This window comes from Ischnura elegans, chromosome 11, assembly GCF_921293095.1.
Source record: "Ischnura elegans chromosome 11, ioIscEleg1.1, whole genome shotgun sequence".
NCBI classification, from domain to species: domain Eukaryota; kingdom Metazoa; phylum Arthropoda; class Insecta; order Odonata; family Coenagrionidae; genus Ischnura; species Ischnura elegans.
The window spans coordinates 46,430,667-46,450,284 of record NC_060256.1 but is presented as its reverse complement, the minus strand read 5'-3'; the positions used below and the strand labels follow the sequence as shown (position 1 = coordinate 46,450,284).

The window sequence follows — 19,618 nt, the reverse complement described above, 5'->3', positions numbered from 1 at the left end:
TATATCTTCGAAAGTATTTTTTAATTGTTATCTTTTACCAATTCAGTATTATTTAATTCTTTTGAGAAATTAATAGCTGAGTAACGACCGGAACGGCAAATCGAACAGCTGAGTAGTCACGAGAACATTTCTCAGAGGGAACGGTCGTACTGTGATTTCCGGAACGTCGTACACGATGTCTGCCAAATTGTATCTTATTGGATTGTTTTGCTGTGCTTTAATAGTACAAGGTAAGAAATGCAATTCTTTTTTAAATTGTTCATCAACGTTTGCTTCAATTGGGTGTTAATTTTATGTGACGGTGAAAATTCGTATGGCTGTCGGAGAATGCTCTAGAAAAGGATGGTGTTTGCGAAGGATATTCATTGTTGCTCTTTATTTGCTTGCTCTTTGCATCAGCTAAGTGAGCACATTCATAAAACACTGCAATACATCTTTTAGATGGATGCCATTCTGTGTGTAGTTGTTAATCGGCTTTGTGAACCCCCAGGTTAAGAGTATTACAAATGAGCGCTGAGATCATGAATGCATGGACACTCAATTATTACTCGCTTTGATTATGGCACCAAGGCGATTTTGTGCATGGCCAGTGATTGGTTTTGTGTTAATTAGATGTACCGGTGCATATTGTTACCATCCGTGACTCATGCACTTGCGCCATTGTATCAGGAGTGGGATAGAAATGTTTGCTTATGAATGTTGCGAACTATTTTGGAATTACCTGTTTGTGGCATTTTATTTGCGAGTGTTGCTTTTATTGAGGGAAGAAGTGATCGGGCACATGATCGATCTTTGATTCAATGTGTTGCAGGGTCATCTGGTGATGACACCCCCGCGGTTGACTCCCAGATCAAAACCACTGATGGACCAGAGACTACTGCTTTTCCCACGACCGTAATTGATGATGATGAGAAAAAGCATGACACTACGACCTCGAGTACGACGACCAGCTCCACGGAACCTCCGAAAACCACCCCACCTACGACTAGTACCTCGACCACTACAACTCCGAGTACTACCACACCAAGTACAACTACTACCTCGAAGACAACCACTACTGCAACCCCACCAACAACTACGTCTAGTCCGCCAACTACATCTACACCGTCGACTACAACTGTTTCACCTCCAACGACAACCGCTCCGCCTACACCGAAGCCACTTCCTGAGCCAGAAGTAGGCTCATGGGTTTTGTCTAATTCAACAACAAATTTGACCTGTGCCATCATTCATATGGCCCTTCGTATCAAGATTCCGTACATTTCTACCGAGAACCAGGTAAGCAGATTGTTGCTTCCTCTCCACCATTCCAACCAGTCCATTTACTTCTTCAGGAGTCTTAGTGGTTGAAATATTCTTACTAAGTGCACTCAAATGAATATTTAAATATTATTGTGGTATTTCTTACTTTCATAAAGTAATCGTGGATGTGGGTTTTCCGCCCATAAATTTTCGTAGTGCAACTCGTGTAATCACATAGCTAGTTCAGTGCTTCTGTATTTTAGTATAATCGTATAAAATCGGGTATATTAAGTCATATCTTAGATTTCTCTCACGTCTACTACCTTGATTGTAATCATGGTCCCGATTGTAATATTTCTATAGAACTGTTTCTTGTATCGGTATGTAGCAAAGCTCGCCTTATCTTCAATCCAGCTCCTCAACTGTTACCATAGTTTTCATCTGTTTTGAGAATAACCTTTGGTCTCGGATTATTATCACTTTAAAATGGACCTCTTTAAATTTTTGCAAGGAAAACCGTAGGTTGCTGGCTTCAATTACTCCTAGTAGGATTGATTACCCTTTTGTTTATAAAATATTGAGTTCTGTGTCGTAGTCCCCAGCTTTATGATGTATTCACCTTGGGATCTATGTGTTTGGATATTTTATGAATGCACCTCACCTTTAATTATTTTTTGCTCCCTAATTTTTTATCATTTCATTATTATTAGTCTTTATTGATTATTAGTCTTATTGATTTCTAACAGGAATGTATTTTGTATTCATCACAGCCTTATTTGGATTTCCTCATTTGTTTATCGTTGTGTACGATTGCATTGTCCTTGTATCTTTTAAGAAAATGGATTTGGGTGTCATCATGCAGGGAAATTGTGACTTCTTGTAGTGCTTTTAGACCAAGTATTTGTCGTTCAGGAATTTTGGTGTGTTGTGCTAATGTCTAGGCATTCTGCTTGAGGGTAAACATTCTAAAGGATGAGTTAAGTTTCCTGCATTGCTAAGGTGAGGACATCCTCTTTATATCAGTGAAGGAGGAGATAAATATTTAGGTAGGCTTCCTTCACACAAGGCCACTAATTGGTGCTTCTAAGGGTGCATTTGTTGTGCCAGTGCATGCAACTCTTTTGTTACGAAGGTGCATCCAAGAGCAGTTGAGGGTGTGGCTGATAACAATTTACCATTATGAGTGGCACAACTTTTACAGAGCGTCTTGAGTGGCCCCTTATGAACAGCCATTGACATATGCATAGTTTTCTTGTGTTTCTACCCAGTCTCCCTTATTGAAAACCTCACTAGTCGGGTGCTATGGCAAACACCGGTACAGGTACCCAGGAGTTATTTTCAGATTTTCATTCTGCTTCACTCAAGCTGAAGTGGGTTAGAGATAGCATGTAGACCAAATGGTGTATTTATGAGCTACTCCGGCTTAGACCATTGAGGGAAATAATACAGCTATAATCCTACTAAGGCACGACTTATTGTTAATTCTACTTTGAGTTGTTTTCAAACATGAAGGGGGGGAAATTTTTTGGAAGTGCTGAATGTTATCTCACATTAAAATTTAATTATACTTTTTTATCACTGCAGTGTAGCTCTAATAATGTTGGTAGTATGGTATCAGTAGGTATGAAGTACAAAAGGTAGTAGTTACTATAAAATGAATTAATGCTAAGGATGCTATCCTTCCACCAAGTAATGCATGAAGCCATCAGTTTTTTTATATTATACACAGTATGATGAAACTATATCTTAGCTGAAGTACAGTTCTCTAATCATTTGAAATAGATATGGTAGCTGTTTACTTAACTTAACTTTGTTTAACAGATGTTTTTTGTGAACAGTTTTTTTTGTGTTATCGGCATTCTTATAGACTAGAACAAGTTGTGAGCAAAAGATGCTGAGCATTGTATCTTTATACTGCGAAATTCCAATAAACTCATTGTTTATAGTTGCTGACTACTTAACTAAACTTTCATCACAAGAGGACTCATCTTTTTGGTCTCTCATGCATGGTTAAGGCTCTAATCATGGGGCCTGTGTGTACTAGGTTCATGCGTCTCTTACGGGTTTGACACAGCTGACATTACCTAGCTACAACTAGATAATCTATTAGGAAGAGTTGCTAGTGTCTTTGCTAACTAGAGTTATAGACTAATAATAGCAAGAATAAATTCCCAGAAATAATTTGATGAAGTGTGGCATATGCCATCTTCTTATTATCTGCACCTTTTCTTCTATTTGCTGGGTTTGGGTTCTTCCCTATTATCTCCTCCAATATTTCTTCAGGTGCAGGGAATCCTGGCATTTCTTCCACTAGTCTTATGTGGCTTGTCACATTCTATACTTTGCTGATGTTATTTTTTTGTTCTGCAGGCCACTGATTGGGTTTAGTTGCTGTTGCCACTCTCGTAGCATTAATACAAATCAAGTTTTCGGTGATTAATTCACAAAAAATGGCATAACTTCATCAAATGCAGAGAGACCTCCTTAAAGTGGATGTTCAATGTAAAAAGACTATTATACCGAGAGGAACAGTGTGTTTTTTGTCAAAACAACAGTATATCTTCATTGTTGGTGAACCCTGTCATTGCATCCGATTTTATTAATGTAATCACCCATATTTGATGTAAATTTGATGTTTTGTTTGTATGCGTTGAGTGGATGGATTAACTCAAATGTTGTGACTGTCGTATCTTGAAATTGACCTGAATCTTCTCTCAAAGAATTCAAGCATTCAAACGTGACTATCTTACATTATTAAATGTGTTGGGTGGGTTCAGTGGTTAATTCGGTGCCCTCAAGCAATTCCATAATGTTTCAACTGTTATAAAATAGTAATTAATTGAAATAGTGTAATCATGGAGAGTGAATTTGTTATGAGACAGTGGTAGCCATTTATGTTTAGGGCTAAGGTGTTTTAATTTGTCACATCATATGATTTTCTTTCTGCAGACACAAGAATGGGCCCTTCTGAATCTGCCCAAGGATGCCAACTTCACGGGCATATGCAATGATGACTCTATCAAGAGTAATGTCAGCCAGGTGAGACTCTGGTGGAGCAACAACACCGACTACCTGGACATCACTTTCAAGAGATACAATGAAAGCAAAAGCTTCAACATAACCAATCTGTATTTGACCCAGAACGTGTCTGAAGATGCCTTCCCCAACAACACAAGTGAGTGAAATTTGTTATTTACTAAATTCAACTGGGTGATGTTTCTTCTTAAGATCATGGGTTACATCATTTTACAGTAAATTTTTAATACTTTTCATTTTGTACTCATGTCAAAATTATTTTGAATCCCTGTTTTGTCCCTGTGAAAAAGCATATGGATATCAGCCAGATGAATGCAGACAATTTCTCCTTCCGAGTTAGGGGTCTGTTTTGCTTTGAATGTCTAATTGGTTACATAACCCATACAGGGTCGTTGAAACTTCACAATGGCCTTGGTGACTCAAGGTTAGGCTACACTAGACCAGCTTTGGGTCTGACCAAATCTGTTTTAATCTGTTCATCTGGGGTGGAGGCCTCATAACGAAGCATATTTTAGAAAATACATGTGCTGTCTGAAGAAATGACTTAATGTTCTAGAATATTTGCCTCTTCGTTTAGCTGTTGTGATTCCTATTGATCCACTTTGATGGTTAAGACACTGAAATTGCTATGAAGGTGAGGTTCTTTCGGAAGGCAATGAATGTTCAGGAGTTACCACCAGCTCATATGCGTGTCCCTTACAAGGTCATCTAAGTATGCAATCTATAGATTGGTTTGACTACTCCCCACCCTGCTCACCTATCAGCTGACCTTAACATCTTTATGTCCGACCTTGATAACCAGTCCATGTAACTAATTCTGGGACTTCCTTTGCCTGTCTTGCTATCAACGTGCCAGTCTACAATTGTCTTCTTCTGGTCATCTTATTTCATCATGTAGTCATTCAAGTCATCTCATCATCTTCTTACAGTTTTTGGAGTACTTATCTTTTCTCCCACCTTTCTGAGGAATCCCTATGTTATCACTTGGTTGATTCATTTTATCTTCATGAATACATTAAACTATTATAAATATTTCTCGGGTTTCTAGCCGAGTGAGAATTTTTTGGCCTAACGTTTCAACGGAACACTCTTCCATCGTCCTCAGAGAATTAATGTGCTGCAGGCCTGCCTTCCTGGGCTTATATAGCCTTTCAAACCGGGGGGCATTGTTGTCGCCTTCTGTCCGTTATCTTTTTGATTAACGGTTTCCATTCCGTGCTTATCGTGTACACAGAATCGCGATTTACTTTATTCTTCTCCAGCCGGATCTCAATGGCTTCTTTAAGGAGACGATCCCAAAACAAAGGTGCCTTAGAGATCACTTGAGCCTCAAAAAGATAACGGACAGAAGGCGACAACAATGCCCCCCGGTTTGAAAGGCTATATAAGCGCAGGAAGGCAGGCCTGCAGCACATTAATTCTCTGAGGACGATGGAAGAGTGTTCCGTTGAAACGTTAGGCCAAAAAATTCTCACTCGGCTAGAAACCTGAAAAATATTTATAAGAAATATTCGCCAAGAAAAAACAAGATCATATATTACATTAAACTCTTGTTATTATGAAGTTTGGAGGGTAGAAAACCAGAGGTTTGTAATAACGAACATCATAGGGGAGTTTCTTTTAGGAGTCATCGCTAAAAAAATGTCTTGGCAAAATCCCTTGTCTCTTCTATCTCCCGTTATTATAAGTGCGCTGCGGAGTAACTTCAGAGTCATGTGTATGATATATGCAATTTAACTATGCACAAATACAGCTAGTCCTCGACTTCAGAACAAATGCGTTCCGAGACTTAGGTCGTAAGTTGGTAAACCTATTCAAGGCATTGAAAAGTGTGGTTATCCCTCATAATGCAACACTGCACTACAATTTTGCTTTAACTCCAGATTGTGACGAACTATCTCACTGCACGTGCAAGGTGGCTGGGGCCAAAAAAAAAATTTGCTTACTGCAAGACGGAAAAATTGTCGAAACACTGAACGTTACTGATATAACGGATTAATCGATGCTTTGTTAATGTGGTGCCCTAAGTTTGAGTTCCTCTAAGCCACATGGCGTGGTATTCCAAAGGTGCCAAATTTGAAATTTTTGGTACGCTTGAATTTTTCGAATGTTTGTATTTCTGAAATTTCGTAAAGCATACATAAGAAGGCTACATATCGAAAGGCCAATTTACGAGTGGTAATGAGTGGTTCACCATGATTCCACGGGAATAAAGCATATTATCTGATATTTTTAAATGAACATAACAATTTTCAACAAAAATTTTTACTGCGTACAAAGCGTTTCGGCTCACTGAGCCATCATAGTAAAAAAATTTGTGGAAAAGTGCTATGATCTTTTATTTATTTAAATATGCCTTACTTCCACCAATTGAAGCCTGAATCTGTTGAACTTATTATATGATATTGCATGGACACTGAAGTATCCCCTACTGAGGAAAGAATTATAATTGATGTTCTTGGGCACAGTGCACAAGGAGAACTAACTTGTAGCATCATGATTATGATGTAGCATAGTGTACATCCACCTAAATGTTGTTGTTTATCCGTTGAACTTTGTAATAAAGTTCATTTTTTTAACTGCTTGGACTAGTAGTGAGGTTTGTGATTTCGTTATAATGAAATTTTTGTAATGTTTCTTTTACTATAAATTGGATTAGCATTTTTTCTGGGACAAACTACAGTGCAACCTCGATATAACGACACCCCACGGTGCACTAATAAACACTCGCTATAGCGAATTGTCGCTTTACCGGAGGTGGAGCAAATAATAGCCAATATACCTGTTGCGAACAGATATACAGGAACAGGAGTGGTGCGGCGACAGATAAACATCTATCCGATAAACGTAAGCGTAAATCCAGACGAAAGGAGATGTTTTTTGCATCACTAAATTTCCTTACTCAAATAACGACTAACTATTCAAACAATTTATAAGCGCCGCACTGAATAAAAATCATGCAAAGCATTGTTTCGTCAATCATTACATTTATCGAACGACAGTTTACCACATAAATTTGAGACTGAACACTCCATTAACTTCATTTCTAACAGATCGCTAGCAATTACAGAGGTAAAGAGTCTTGATGAAAGTCTTCCGGCGGTGAAACCCTCGCTCTAGCGAGAGCCAACACCGAAAGGGTCTCGTAAAAACGAAATTTTTAACACGCTTATTATAGGGTCAATTGATGGTGCATCGGCTATCTCTCGTAATAGCGGGGGTGTCGCTATAGCCCGTACTCGCTTTAACGAGGTTCCACTGTATTTGCTTCGTAAAAACGAGAACTTCGTAATAATGTTCATATTAATGAGAGTCTGCTGTAGGTTGTGTTACATTCCAGTACATTCCAATTTGACTTCAATGATTGTATTCTTGGCTAAATGTAGTTTTGATTTATGTGGAACCCTCTCTACTCTAGTTACTGGGCTTCCTTGGTAGGAAAACTCTTTCACATCTTCAAGATTTTGTTTTCCTAGTTTATGTTTGTCCTGGTCTTCTCCCTTCTTCTGCAAAGACAATAAATAGTACACTTTAATGTACTATTCATCGTCTGATATGTGCCCTTTGTATTTTCCACATTTATCAGAGTCACCTTCAAATTCTTCTTCGTCTCTGTTATCACTGCTATGTCATACTATACTATCACAGTATACTTTTTCCTTCCATGTTGATATAGCCTCATGAAGCCTTCTCTTTGATATCATTGATGACTCTCTCGATTTAAACACAACAAATCACTGGGGCTATACACAACCTTGTCTCACTCCTTTCCGTATTCTAGCTTTTTTCAAAATTGGGTCCAGACTTAATCACTGCTACTTGGTTTTATACAGATAGTGGGCAATTCTTCAGTCATTGTACAGTCGGATTCAAAAGTATTGCAACAAATGGAGCGGCGCCACTTTCGCCGCAGTTTGGAAATCGAGTTTCGGCATTTTCTATTGTACCAGTGGGAGGGAAATTTGAACAGCATTCCCACCTCCCGTAATATTTTTATAACAACATCGTTAAAGGGAAATGTATGCGGGATATGTGCAATGTTTAATACCAAGTAATTTATGCAGCATCTGCTAGATGATACATCTACGTTCAGAATGTCAATTTACCTTCTCGTAAGTTGGCCGATCCATCGAAGTATATTGTTCTACAATTAACGCTGAAGCTATTCGATCAGCGATAGCGAATAGAACATACATATAAAATATCCGCCGCAATATCACAGTAAATATTGCCAGTGAGTGTTTAAAATCAGATTCATTTAGTGACACTAGAAGACCGGTTCATTCCTTGCCTGACAAAGCTCGCAATGAATCCACAATGAAGTCAACGTGTGAGATGGACTAGTGCTTAAGGCGAAGACTTACCACGGCAGCAATCCCAAGTCGGCAGTTCGAACCTCTGCGGATCAATTTTTTCAGTTACATAGTATAGCAGTAACATTTTTTTCCACTTTAACTCATATTAACTTAATTAAAAACTGCTGCCGTATTAAAATTTTGAATAGAGAAAATTCTCTTTTTGCTTTCTGCGGATATAATATACGTTTTTACCGATGTATCAGTGCACCAATAATATGGAAAATATTTCAATCAGGTAAACCGCTCCATCAAGTCCTTTTTCGTATTACCCGAATATTCTATCGTTTTCAATAATATGTAGACACTCACGAGGCCCGCTTAATTGTGGGGCCGGGTCGGAGTAAACTTGGAAGGTTGGCACATGAAGCAACCTGCATTCGTTGCCTTCGCGGCGAGCCGGCGAGGTCGGACACGGACGCGACTGAGCAACTGAACCTGGAGTCAAACTCCAGGAGCAAGTGCCCAATCGAAATTAAGATTAGCGGATGGAATGTATTGAGGTAATTCGACGTTGGGCTGTCTGTGTGTTTTCTTTCGGTCTCCGTGGCGAGGTTTTTCCTGTCTTTGGATTCATATTCGGACTCACCGTTTACCTCTCATCACTACGTGGCTCCGTGGTGGAGTGGGTCTATACTGAGTGCTGTAATTTCGTTAATATTCTTGCGAAGGATAGAGTCGGACGTAATCATACTTGTAGAATTCCATTTTAAATTACGAAAAATATATAGCAAACTTTGCTTTCTACAACTTAACGTTTAATGGTCTACTAGTTTTGAAATTGATAGTGTGTATCCTGGACGTTTAATCATTAATAGTTAAGTTGTAGATAGCTAAGTTTTGTATTTATTTTCTAGCTTATTTTGTGAAGTGATTTGATGACACAAGTAGTATTACATTGAAGGATGAATTAACAAGCAATAGCCCCTAATTACATGTATCCTATCCGTTATTCACATAATTGTTATTATGAAGTAATTAATGGTGCTCTCACCATATTTTGTCCCAAAAATTTATTTATAGGAAATGTGATGTTTGAATGCTGTTAATTAAGATGATTTATCTGTTCTTTCCAGTGAAGGGAATGGTTCATTACCAAGGTAATGGATCAGGACTCTTTGAAGTTAAGACGGTGCCATTAGGCAGCTCATATAGGTGCTCTCACAAGGTTAGCGTCAACCTGACTGAAGTGAATGCCTCTGCTCCAAGGAATGCCATCTTATCCTTCTCCAAAGTTCAAGTACAGGCCTTTGTGAACTCCACCAGTGGAACGTTTGGTGGAGGTAAGTATATTTAGATGATTAGCATTTTTATTGATGTTATTTACATAAAACTAAGGATGGTTATGTTTGAATCCAGATAATATTAGTATTCATAATTTTTATTTTTCCGCTGATTTGTAATTACAAATATGAGGCCCATCTAGTGAGGTACAAATGCAGTACTAATAAAAAATGTTATAGATGAAGAAATCCATCCACGGAATAAAATAAGTTTTTCAAAATACTCTCGGAAGCTTGCAGTTGAAGAGGGCCGTAGTCATTTCTCTCTTAACTTTAGGTAGAAGCTTATTAAATAACAATTGGCCCATGTGCCTAAGGGCATAACTGAAGTTTTTAGTTCTTATATATGTTTGGTGACCTGGCATTGGATCTGCTACTAGTTCTAGTTCTTAATTAAATATTGGACTTACTACCATCTGAACCTGTGACTAAAATTATTTATTTTGAAATGTCAGTTCTGAAATATCCCTTAAATTTCTTCTTATTAGCAACATTATTATCACATTTTCATCAGCAGTGTTTTTTTTATATTATGTTTCCATTTATCAGTAAAGGTGTACTTTTAATATTTAGATTAAAGGTTTGTATGTAAAAAAAAATGTACTAGGGCAAACAGCATAACACAGTATGTCATTTCTGACTCCTGTCAAATCCGACCATGATTAAATATTCGGAACGTATCCTGTTCATAAGTCGGCGAATATCTGTATTTCATTTTCATTGCTCATTTTTCATAATTTATGAATGATTATTGTTTGGGTAAAATGAAATCTGCGGAAAACAATGCATCAAGTGATCGAATCCATAACAGCACACTATTGAAACTATGTAATGCAAATGGTAGCGAAGAGCGGTTCTTCTCTTGATTTTTGTGCAAACTATTTATTTTGGTTCTGATTCTTTTTAAATGCCATTTCAATTGAGGTTCTAAGCACCAGAACTGGTGGAACAGAGATCTGATGAACCCAAGTGACCCAACCTACCCACACCAAACACCCTTAAATACCTCAAACAGACTCATTATTTCAAAACTATTAGGACTGCCATTCTTGTTCATAATTGGAAACTGAGCGGCCATATGTATGTTGTTATGGAAGTAGAAAAATGTGAACATAGCTTACGTTTTTGAACGCATGTCCTTAGCATGTACTTGCATTTTGCTTAGTTATTTCAAATGACTTATTTTTCCAAAACTTTCCTTATTTTTCACAGATTAAGTAGTCGTTTTAGATCCTAGAATGATGTAATATTAATGATATTGTGCATTATTGGTAGAGAATTGTACGAATTATAATATTTTTATGCAGTCCCAAGGAAGACTTTACAGTCACTCTCTCTAACTGAATATACAGTTGGGTCGCAATATTACGATCTTGAATTACAAGCAGGTTCCTATATTCCTGACTAAATTTATTGGGGTAGGTATGGGGAAGCTGTGTTATTATGAAATTTCACTTATATGATCAAGGTCAAATCAAAATCAGTGTTGATATGCATCAAGTAATGTTGTGGAGAATGGTGACAAGTGAAAATGAGAGTGCACTTCGGGGACGGGACTTGTAGAGCATTGCATCCCTAGATTTGTGATTTATCGTCAAGAACTTCCATTACCAAATCGCACAATGACGAGTGTAGCTCATCATTAGATTTTCATAATTTTAGTACTATTGAGGGGAGCAATATAAATATTTTGAAAGTTGAACAATGTTTCAACATCCATAACGTACATAAAGAACTCGTATTGCATGAATTATGGTGCATTGAAAGGAATAAAATGATGTTATGACTAGCGATAGCTGTGTTCTCGATGTATTTAACTAGATACTTTACAATATATAATAGTAATTACAGTAAAACCTCTATATAGTGAACCTGTTTACATCATAAACCTCCATACATCATACCACCCCAACGGTCCCATCTGATTTACATGTCAATTTATAGGCAAACCTCTTTGTAGTGAACCTCTTTATATCGTAAAACCTCCACTTATCATACCAAGGAGATACCCCGAGACGGCCTAACCACCTCCGCAAATTGTACCGAGACAACAAGAGACCATTAATGCAGCCGTGATTACATACATGGAATGACATTTTCAGCAATAAATGTTTCATTCTTTTTTTTCTTATATACCTTATTATGCTGTAATTTTCATGTTAATCATTAGTTATGGCCATTTTGTTTAATATGAGAGCATACCAAACAGTAAATAAGAAAAAAGGTATCCAACTATCCTAATCATTTTAAGTGACTGTTGAATTGAGAGAGATCACATCATTTTCTCTTGAATCATGGTAAAAATCTTTCGATAGTGCTCGCTTTCTGTAATCATTTAATATTAAATATATGTTCACTAATGCATGCATATTTTTGCTTTTCTCTCGAATCATGGTAAAAATCATGTGATAGCAATAGCTTTCTGTACTTATTAAATATTAAATATATTTTCACTGATGCATGCATGTGTGTTTAAACACACAAATATAATGGTTTAAAAGACAGCAGTGCCTTTCATTTCCAAAGGATATGAAAAAATGGTGCCTATCACTAAAACCTCTCTATAGTGAACCTCCATACATCAAATTGCCCAAATTTTGGTCCCCTCTACTACGATGTAAAGAGGCTTTACTGTACTTCTATTTCACGCTTCTACTTTGATTACAAACTACAGAATATCACTTGATTACCTACCATTCCAATAGAAAGGAACCACAGAAAAAACAAGTAGGGGAAAGGAGCACGTTATTCATAAAATAAATTGGAGTGTTAGGAGTCAAAGAAAGGAGAGGGTGGGGAAAAAATAATACTTTTTTGTTTGTCCTATGTGGCAACTATTTGAATTTCAGTTAGGGTTTGGTATTTTATATATAACATTGTTGTTTTATTTGCTGTAAGTAGAATTATATTAGGGTTAATAACAAAAAGCTTGGTTTAATAAATTAGATTGAACGTATTAGGTGATGTAGAGTTTTGTTTTTCTTTTTGAATAAAGTTAGTTTTTGTAAATTGTAAATTTGTTCATTGTGTGTTAGTTTTCTGTACTATTATATTCTGTTATTAGTTTTCTTTTGATGAATTATTCAGATCAAATATATAATGCTGTCGATGTCTGCTAAAAGTTGTGTGTTTGGAAAATGTTGCTACATTATCTGGTATAATGATGTCTGTTAAGCTTTTTAGCTATATAATATTAACTTTTTTCAGAGCATCAGTTAATTTCTTAAATTTTTTTAATGCCATTGTTTTACCAGACTTAAAAATGTTCAAAAAACTGCTTTTGGTAGCTAAGAAATGATTCATGGAAGTACTTGGAAATTAGTAAAGATAGTGATTTTTTTATTATTGAGTTCCTTCATGATTTTCTGTTATTTCCAATTTTCATTTCTGTGAATTGTAAGGATATTTTAAATGTATAAATCAGCTCTTCCTTTTAATTAATTTACTACTGAATTCTTTTTGTCTTTATTATAGTATTTAAAAAGTGTATTACCTTTTAAACCTTCATGTATCAAATTAATGTACTAATATTCATTCATAACCCTGATGAAGGTATGAAGATATGCAGAAACGTTGGCAAAATTTTCCATTTAAATTCTTCAAGACCTACACTCCAACACGCTAATCAATGTTTACGACTAAGCTTTGCTGCTAGTCTTGGATTTTTTATTTATGCATAATGTCTTTAATTAATTTTTCCTCCTTTTTCATCAGTGTATGACTGCCCTGGAATGGATACTTCTGACATTGTTCCAATAGCAGTTGGATGTGCCCTCGCAGGATTGGTCATTGGTGTCCTGATTGCCTATCTGGTGGGAAGGAGGAGGTCTCATGCCCGTGGCTATCTGTCCATGTGAAATTGATCCTGGTAAATGATTGGACCTTGAATAATTGTTTTTTGACATGCTCACTCATTGGCTGAGTTTGATGTTGGAGGTGAGATACGTCATCATGCAATATGAACTGAGAATGGCTGTTAAAAGCTGGGGAACTTGATATCTTAGGTCTCATCTTGCTCTGAAGTCACCCAACATAAGCATTCCTTGTGCAGGTTGGATGGAAAGCGTATATAAAAAGTTGTAAAATCGATTTTTGTGATATAAGTTTATAAAAAATAACAGGTTTGTGAAAGTTCAAGGGTTTTTTTGTAGAGGTATCAGCATCTGAGATAGTGAAGCCCGGCTGTTTTGTTGTTATGACTGAATTTTTGTTGTGGTGGATGTGCGTGAGTGATTCCATTTCATGCCCTGTGCCCGCAGGTATGAAACTGGTACAGTTATTATGATAGTAAATGTATGATGTGATCTGTAAATATTCTCATGTGTAGTGAATAGACCATTACCTTTCAATTCTTAGTTTTTAAATTAAAGTTAATCTATTATACTACCAATTTTATTTCCTTCTGTAGGGGTGATCCAAGAGTCTCAATTTTTCCTTATGACTGCAGTTGCTTCAGTACCATATCCTTAAATTGGGTTAATTGGAAGTGCAATTTTAATAATTGTATCAATAAGTTGAAATGTTGGGCTCGCAATCTAGTCTTGATTGAGGAACTTGCTTTAGTGAGTCACATTATTTCGTAAATTTGGACTATACACATTTGCCTATTGCTTCAAACTCTATGCCAGCATAATTTGAAAAGAAATCTCAATTTTTTACAAAATTGACAAAATCCATGACAAAAATTTTGCCTCAATAACGTTAGTTACTGAATAGCAAAGATCAGTTGTGCATAAGGCTGAATACTACGCATTTTTTTCTCTTAAACAGGATCTGTTCATTCCACGCGGATATTAAGTTAGTTTTGATTGCCTTTCTGTAAGCATAGGATTTTAGCTGTGTCATTTACTTTGTTAGTTTTAAAACTGTACAATTTATTTTATGGCAACATTTTGTCTGTTATGTCCTGAATTTTTTTCCTTTATTCATGTAGCCTTCTTTCTGGATTTGGGATTATATTGAGGAAATTATAATATATGTATTGAATTGATAATTTTTGTACAGATTGTACAGTTGTTCAAGGAATAAAGTAAATTTGGCATAAAATCTACTATATGCATTTTTATTTATCATTAGTCAATATTTTTATCACCACTGCCTTGTTTGACTTACTCCATTTTCATCGTTGGGATGTTGAAAAAAATTAAGTAATTTAAACACTTAATGACAATGCGTGTTGCGGGTTGCCTACCCACAAAAACTGCTTTCGGGGACACGATAAAAGGTCATTTTCTCGATAATTAAAAGGAATAGAGCTGACGTATTTGGTCTAAAATATCAAGGAAAGACCAATGTTATACACCTTTGGAAAAAATGAGTGCTTGCTGAAACCAAATTTAAATTATTTACATTTTTAACGTTTTTCGTTGAAAATTTCGAAATTTCAAGACAAAATGGGGAACAGAAGATATTAACCGATTTTGAAAATCATATCTGTAATACCCACCCAGGTACGCAACTTTTGCCGGGTATTACGATTCGCTCCTTAAAAAAAGTGGCAAAACGAGGCACCCTATTGTACAATCAGTTAAGTTAAAAATCCATTGCAGTCACCTATATTACGCAAAAAATTTGTTCGGAGTTAGTTACATTGGAAGACGAATCGCCCCTTGAAAACGCCAGAGCCGAGATAACTAGAATATCTGAAAATCGTTTCATTGAAAAAATTCCCGTACCATCAGGACAAAAGAAGGCTCAAAAGAGGTGTAGGGTGTGCTCCGAAAAAGGGCGAAAAATGACTGGGAAAGCTGCCAGAAAATGTACTTCCTATCAGTGTAATTCATGTAAGATTGGTCTCTGCATAGAGCCATGCTTCCAGCTTTTCCACACAAGGAAGAACTTTGCAATATAGCTATTATAATTGGATTTTTATTATTGTTCAAATATTGATTATTATCATTTTAAATGTTGATTACTATTATAATTTCAAATATTGGTAATTACTATTTCAAATTAGTGTGTTGTGATTGTTTTATAAATAAATTTATGAAAAACTATGATTTTTCAACTTTTTGAAAATACAAATATCGGCTTTTTTTTAGCTTCTCCAGTTTCTTTACGCATTACGATATACAAAACATTTCAATGTGAATTCAAAAGATAAAAGTATGGTCTTAAAACTAATGCTATTCACTCATGCATATCTTAAAAATTCTTTTTGTAACATCGCTTTGAAAAGTGCAAAAAAATAGCCAGCACTGGGGTAAAGACCTGGTGATATTCACCCAGCACCCAAAGTGTTAATTAGGGATGGTCAGATCAGATACCTCGGATCCAAATATCCACAGATATTGCCCTTCACCGGATACTTTGGAATCTAATTTGCTGATGGCATCAGATTTGGATCCGAAATTTTAAATTTATAGGTATTTCGGTGAATGCAGCATTCCATATGAGGGAGTGTTAAGAGATCCTCTCTTTGTGTGTGCCGTTACACTGCGATGCTTGTCCTACTCACGAACAATTTTGTTTAAAGGCTTTCATAGGAGTTATGGAACAGAATTTCAGCTGTGGAAAAATATAAGGCAAAATACGATAGGCATATAGTTTGAATAGTATAGATTGAACAACCATTAGGAGAATCTTGGCGCCATAGGGTAATAACCATGTCAAAAGTAACTAGGTCGCAGATTAAAAAAACACCCTCAATCAGCCCATGCCTCTGATATTTCCTTTTCCTTTCCACGTAGTCACCACACAGTCCATAAATCATTATCTTCAAAGGAAAATATCAGTTTACATCCCTTGTCACCCACTGACCTTTTTCATACAACCTGCTTCAATTCTCCGTTTCTGGAGTACAAATTCTAGGGGAGTGACTTACTGGACCCGAAGATGTCTCGATAGTTTTCAGCAATTGGATGATATGTACGAGGTTAAAAAAGACTGATTTTTCTAACATATTTAGGTTTTATTTTAGCTTTAATTTATTGAAATAGATTTTTTAGTTACAACAAGACTATACCAATATTGAACATTGTCCAAATAGCACAATTTTCAAAGAAAAGAGTGTGGTATCAGCACCGTCAAACAAGAAGATACAGCCTGGAAACACCAACTTAATATCGTGTAGCTTGCCCAGCTTCTTGGAGTTAGAAGTGTAAATTTAGGCCAGGGAAGTTTATGCATTCCAAGTTAATTATTATTAGTAGCACCTGGGTGGGCTGAGTGTCCATGGGCTCTTATCAGAAGAACCTATATGCACCTTGTGTCCTTAAGCAAACAACTATCAGAGTCAACACCATCAGAGCTGTCTGTTGGGGAGTGTTAGCCTGACACCCAGCGTAAAGTTATCCAATGTCAGAAGCAGATGGTTGTTTCTCATCGACCATTCGAATGCTTACCTCTCAACTTAACTAATTTTTTTGAAGTGTGTATCAATGAGGATCGACAAACTGTGTGATGAGAGGCTCTTAGGAGTCAGGTAGTTGTACTCTTGACTTGCTGAAATTCTCTCGAAAATAATTTTGTCTGCATGGTTGGGGTTGATTTGTTGGGAAATGCATGTAGTTTGCCTAAATGCGAATTCATTGTGATTGGTAGTGTGTTTGGAAAGTAATCAGTGGGTTTTCGATCTTAATTGTTTCTTAACTCTGGACAAGAGCTGCTGATTACTGTTCAGGAAAACAGAAAGTCTTGCTAATAATGAATGTGCTCCGTTTTGTCGGCTGGAACATACTGGTATGTCCTTACTTAGCAAAAGTTTGTAGGATTTTGAGATGTCATGCCATTGCCTTAATGATTTTTAGTGAAAGAAAAATATCAACCTATGATTTGGGTAATGGAAATTGAAACAGCTGTGGAGGACTACTTCAACAAGGAAGAGAGGTCAAATCTGCACAAGGTATGGTATGAGTCCCACCCATGTGAGATGACTGGTTTTCCTCAAAATCTCTTGGACCTGAAGATGGCTAGTTAGATGGAGTCAATATTTACTGTTTTCCACCAAGTTAGCACATGTGACAGGAATTCAGAAGATAAGAATTCTTGGACCTTAGAGTCACTTCTAACACAAATTTTACTTTATTTCATATTTATTATTTTATAATTCATACTAACTTCATTTTTTACACAGAGACTAGTACAAACATAATTATCATGAACGTAGAGAATATTAATATTAGTTACCTACGTGGAGAAAGGTCATGAGCATATAGCCATGGATTTTGGCTAAGCGGGCATGGTACCTCCCACGTTATGGGAGACACCCCCATTTCAAGGAGGGGTGTTTCTTCCCCTGAGAATATTACCCTATATGTCTGAATATAGTCCCCCCTTTTTTTTCAAAAATGACCATGATAAAAGTTAAGGGGGGGACTATATTCAAACCCATTTTTTTAATTTTTTCCCGAAACTCAAGCCTCAAAATTAGGGGGGGGGGGCTATATTCAGAGGGGGACTATAATCGAAGGAATAAGGCATTTATTTAATCTTCTAAGAACCAAGTAGAGTCTAATTTCTGATGAAATTTTTGTCTAACAGTTGCTGAAGTTTTTAATTTTTTGCATTGTCAAATTTTGCTGAAGAGGCCTTCAGGGGGGCATATAGCCATGTCCATTGGGAGTGTAGAATATGCGCCCATCATCATTCGGTGTGGTCATTCTTCAGGAAGTTTGGGGATCTCATTGTGTCTGTAATGTCTGGGGAAAAGGAAAATAAATCTGGCAAAGTCGACATATCCATCACAGGACCCAACTCAGCAGGACTCTGGTCCTTTTAACTGCACACCAGTCTCAGCCCTTAAATTCATTATTTTTTATTAGCATTAATGGGAGGAAAGGGATGTCCAGTAATTACATGAGGTGATTTTGATGATTATTGAGCCCCCCTTAGTGAGATGATGTGACATTTCTGTCAACCCTCTCCCCCCTCCCTCTAATCTCACATGAGATAGTTCAAAATGCATATTTTCAGTGTAAATACATTAATACATATAGGTATGCTACATTGCAATGGATTTATAAAAAAAATTTGTTAATTTTTTTATATTTAAGACTAGTGTTTAAGATTACTAAGATTGCAATTGTACACTATCTTGTGGAAAATGTAACGTGATAATTGCCAGGACCCCTCTTTTCCCCCACGGGAGATTGGGTAAGAATTGCCTGGCTCCCTCCCCCCTAAAATCCTCACATAGTTAATGGATGCCCCCGAACCTTACTGCAGTTAGATTTTTTTTATTTGTTGCAGTGATTAATAGTTTTACCTAATTGAAACGTAAGTTCCTTGTGCTTGGGTTTCAAGTTTTTTAATGAACTTTTATTTTTGTAATTTAACAATATAAGCATTTTCAAATAATTTTTTTGAATCAAATTGTCAGTTCATGATTAGAAATGTGTTGGATGCCAATGTAGACGCATATGCTTTGAATTATTCAGGGTTATTTCCCTAAGATAACCAAACTATAAGAGGCAAGTATTAAAAATTACAAGTATGATAACTCATGGTATGTTAGGAAGTGTGAAATAAGATTACCGAAAAGTTTTCATTTCTGCACGTTTTTTTTTACAACCATAGTTTTTTAAGTTTATATATAAATCTTGTCTTTGTTTGTAATTCAATAAACTGTGTTAGCTTTAGCGTTACAATTTCAATTGAAAATTGGCGGAACACTTAAAAACGAGCATTTTCATAATTTTTCAGTAATGTGCAATTGAAAATTGGTGGAACAACTAAAAACGAGCATTTTCTTTATTTTTCAGT

At 36.3% G+C, this 19,618-nt stretch overlaps 1 protein-coding gene across 1 annotated transcript; it reads left to right on the top strand.

Annotated features, from left to right (window-relative positions):
* Positions 1–115: 115 nt before the first annotated feature.
* Positions 116–14,966, top strand: LOC124167581 (lysosome-associated membrane glycoprotein 2-like). Its single transcript, XM_046545554.1, has 5 exons — positions 116–230; positions 812–1,278; positions 4,192–4,417; positions 9,710–9,916; positions 13,631–14,966. Exons 1-5 carry the CDS (start codon positions 176–178, stop codon positions 13,771–13,773), a joined length of 1,098 nt encoding a protein of 365 aa, XP_046401510.1. The 5' UTR covers positions 116–175; the 3' UTR covers positions 13,774–14,966.
* Positions 14,967–19,618: the final 4,652 nt, after the last annotated feature.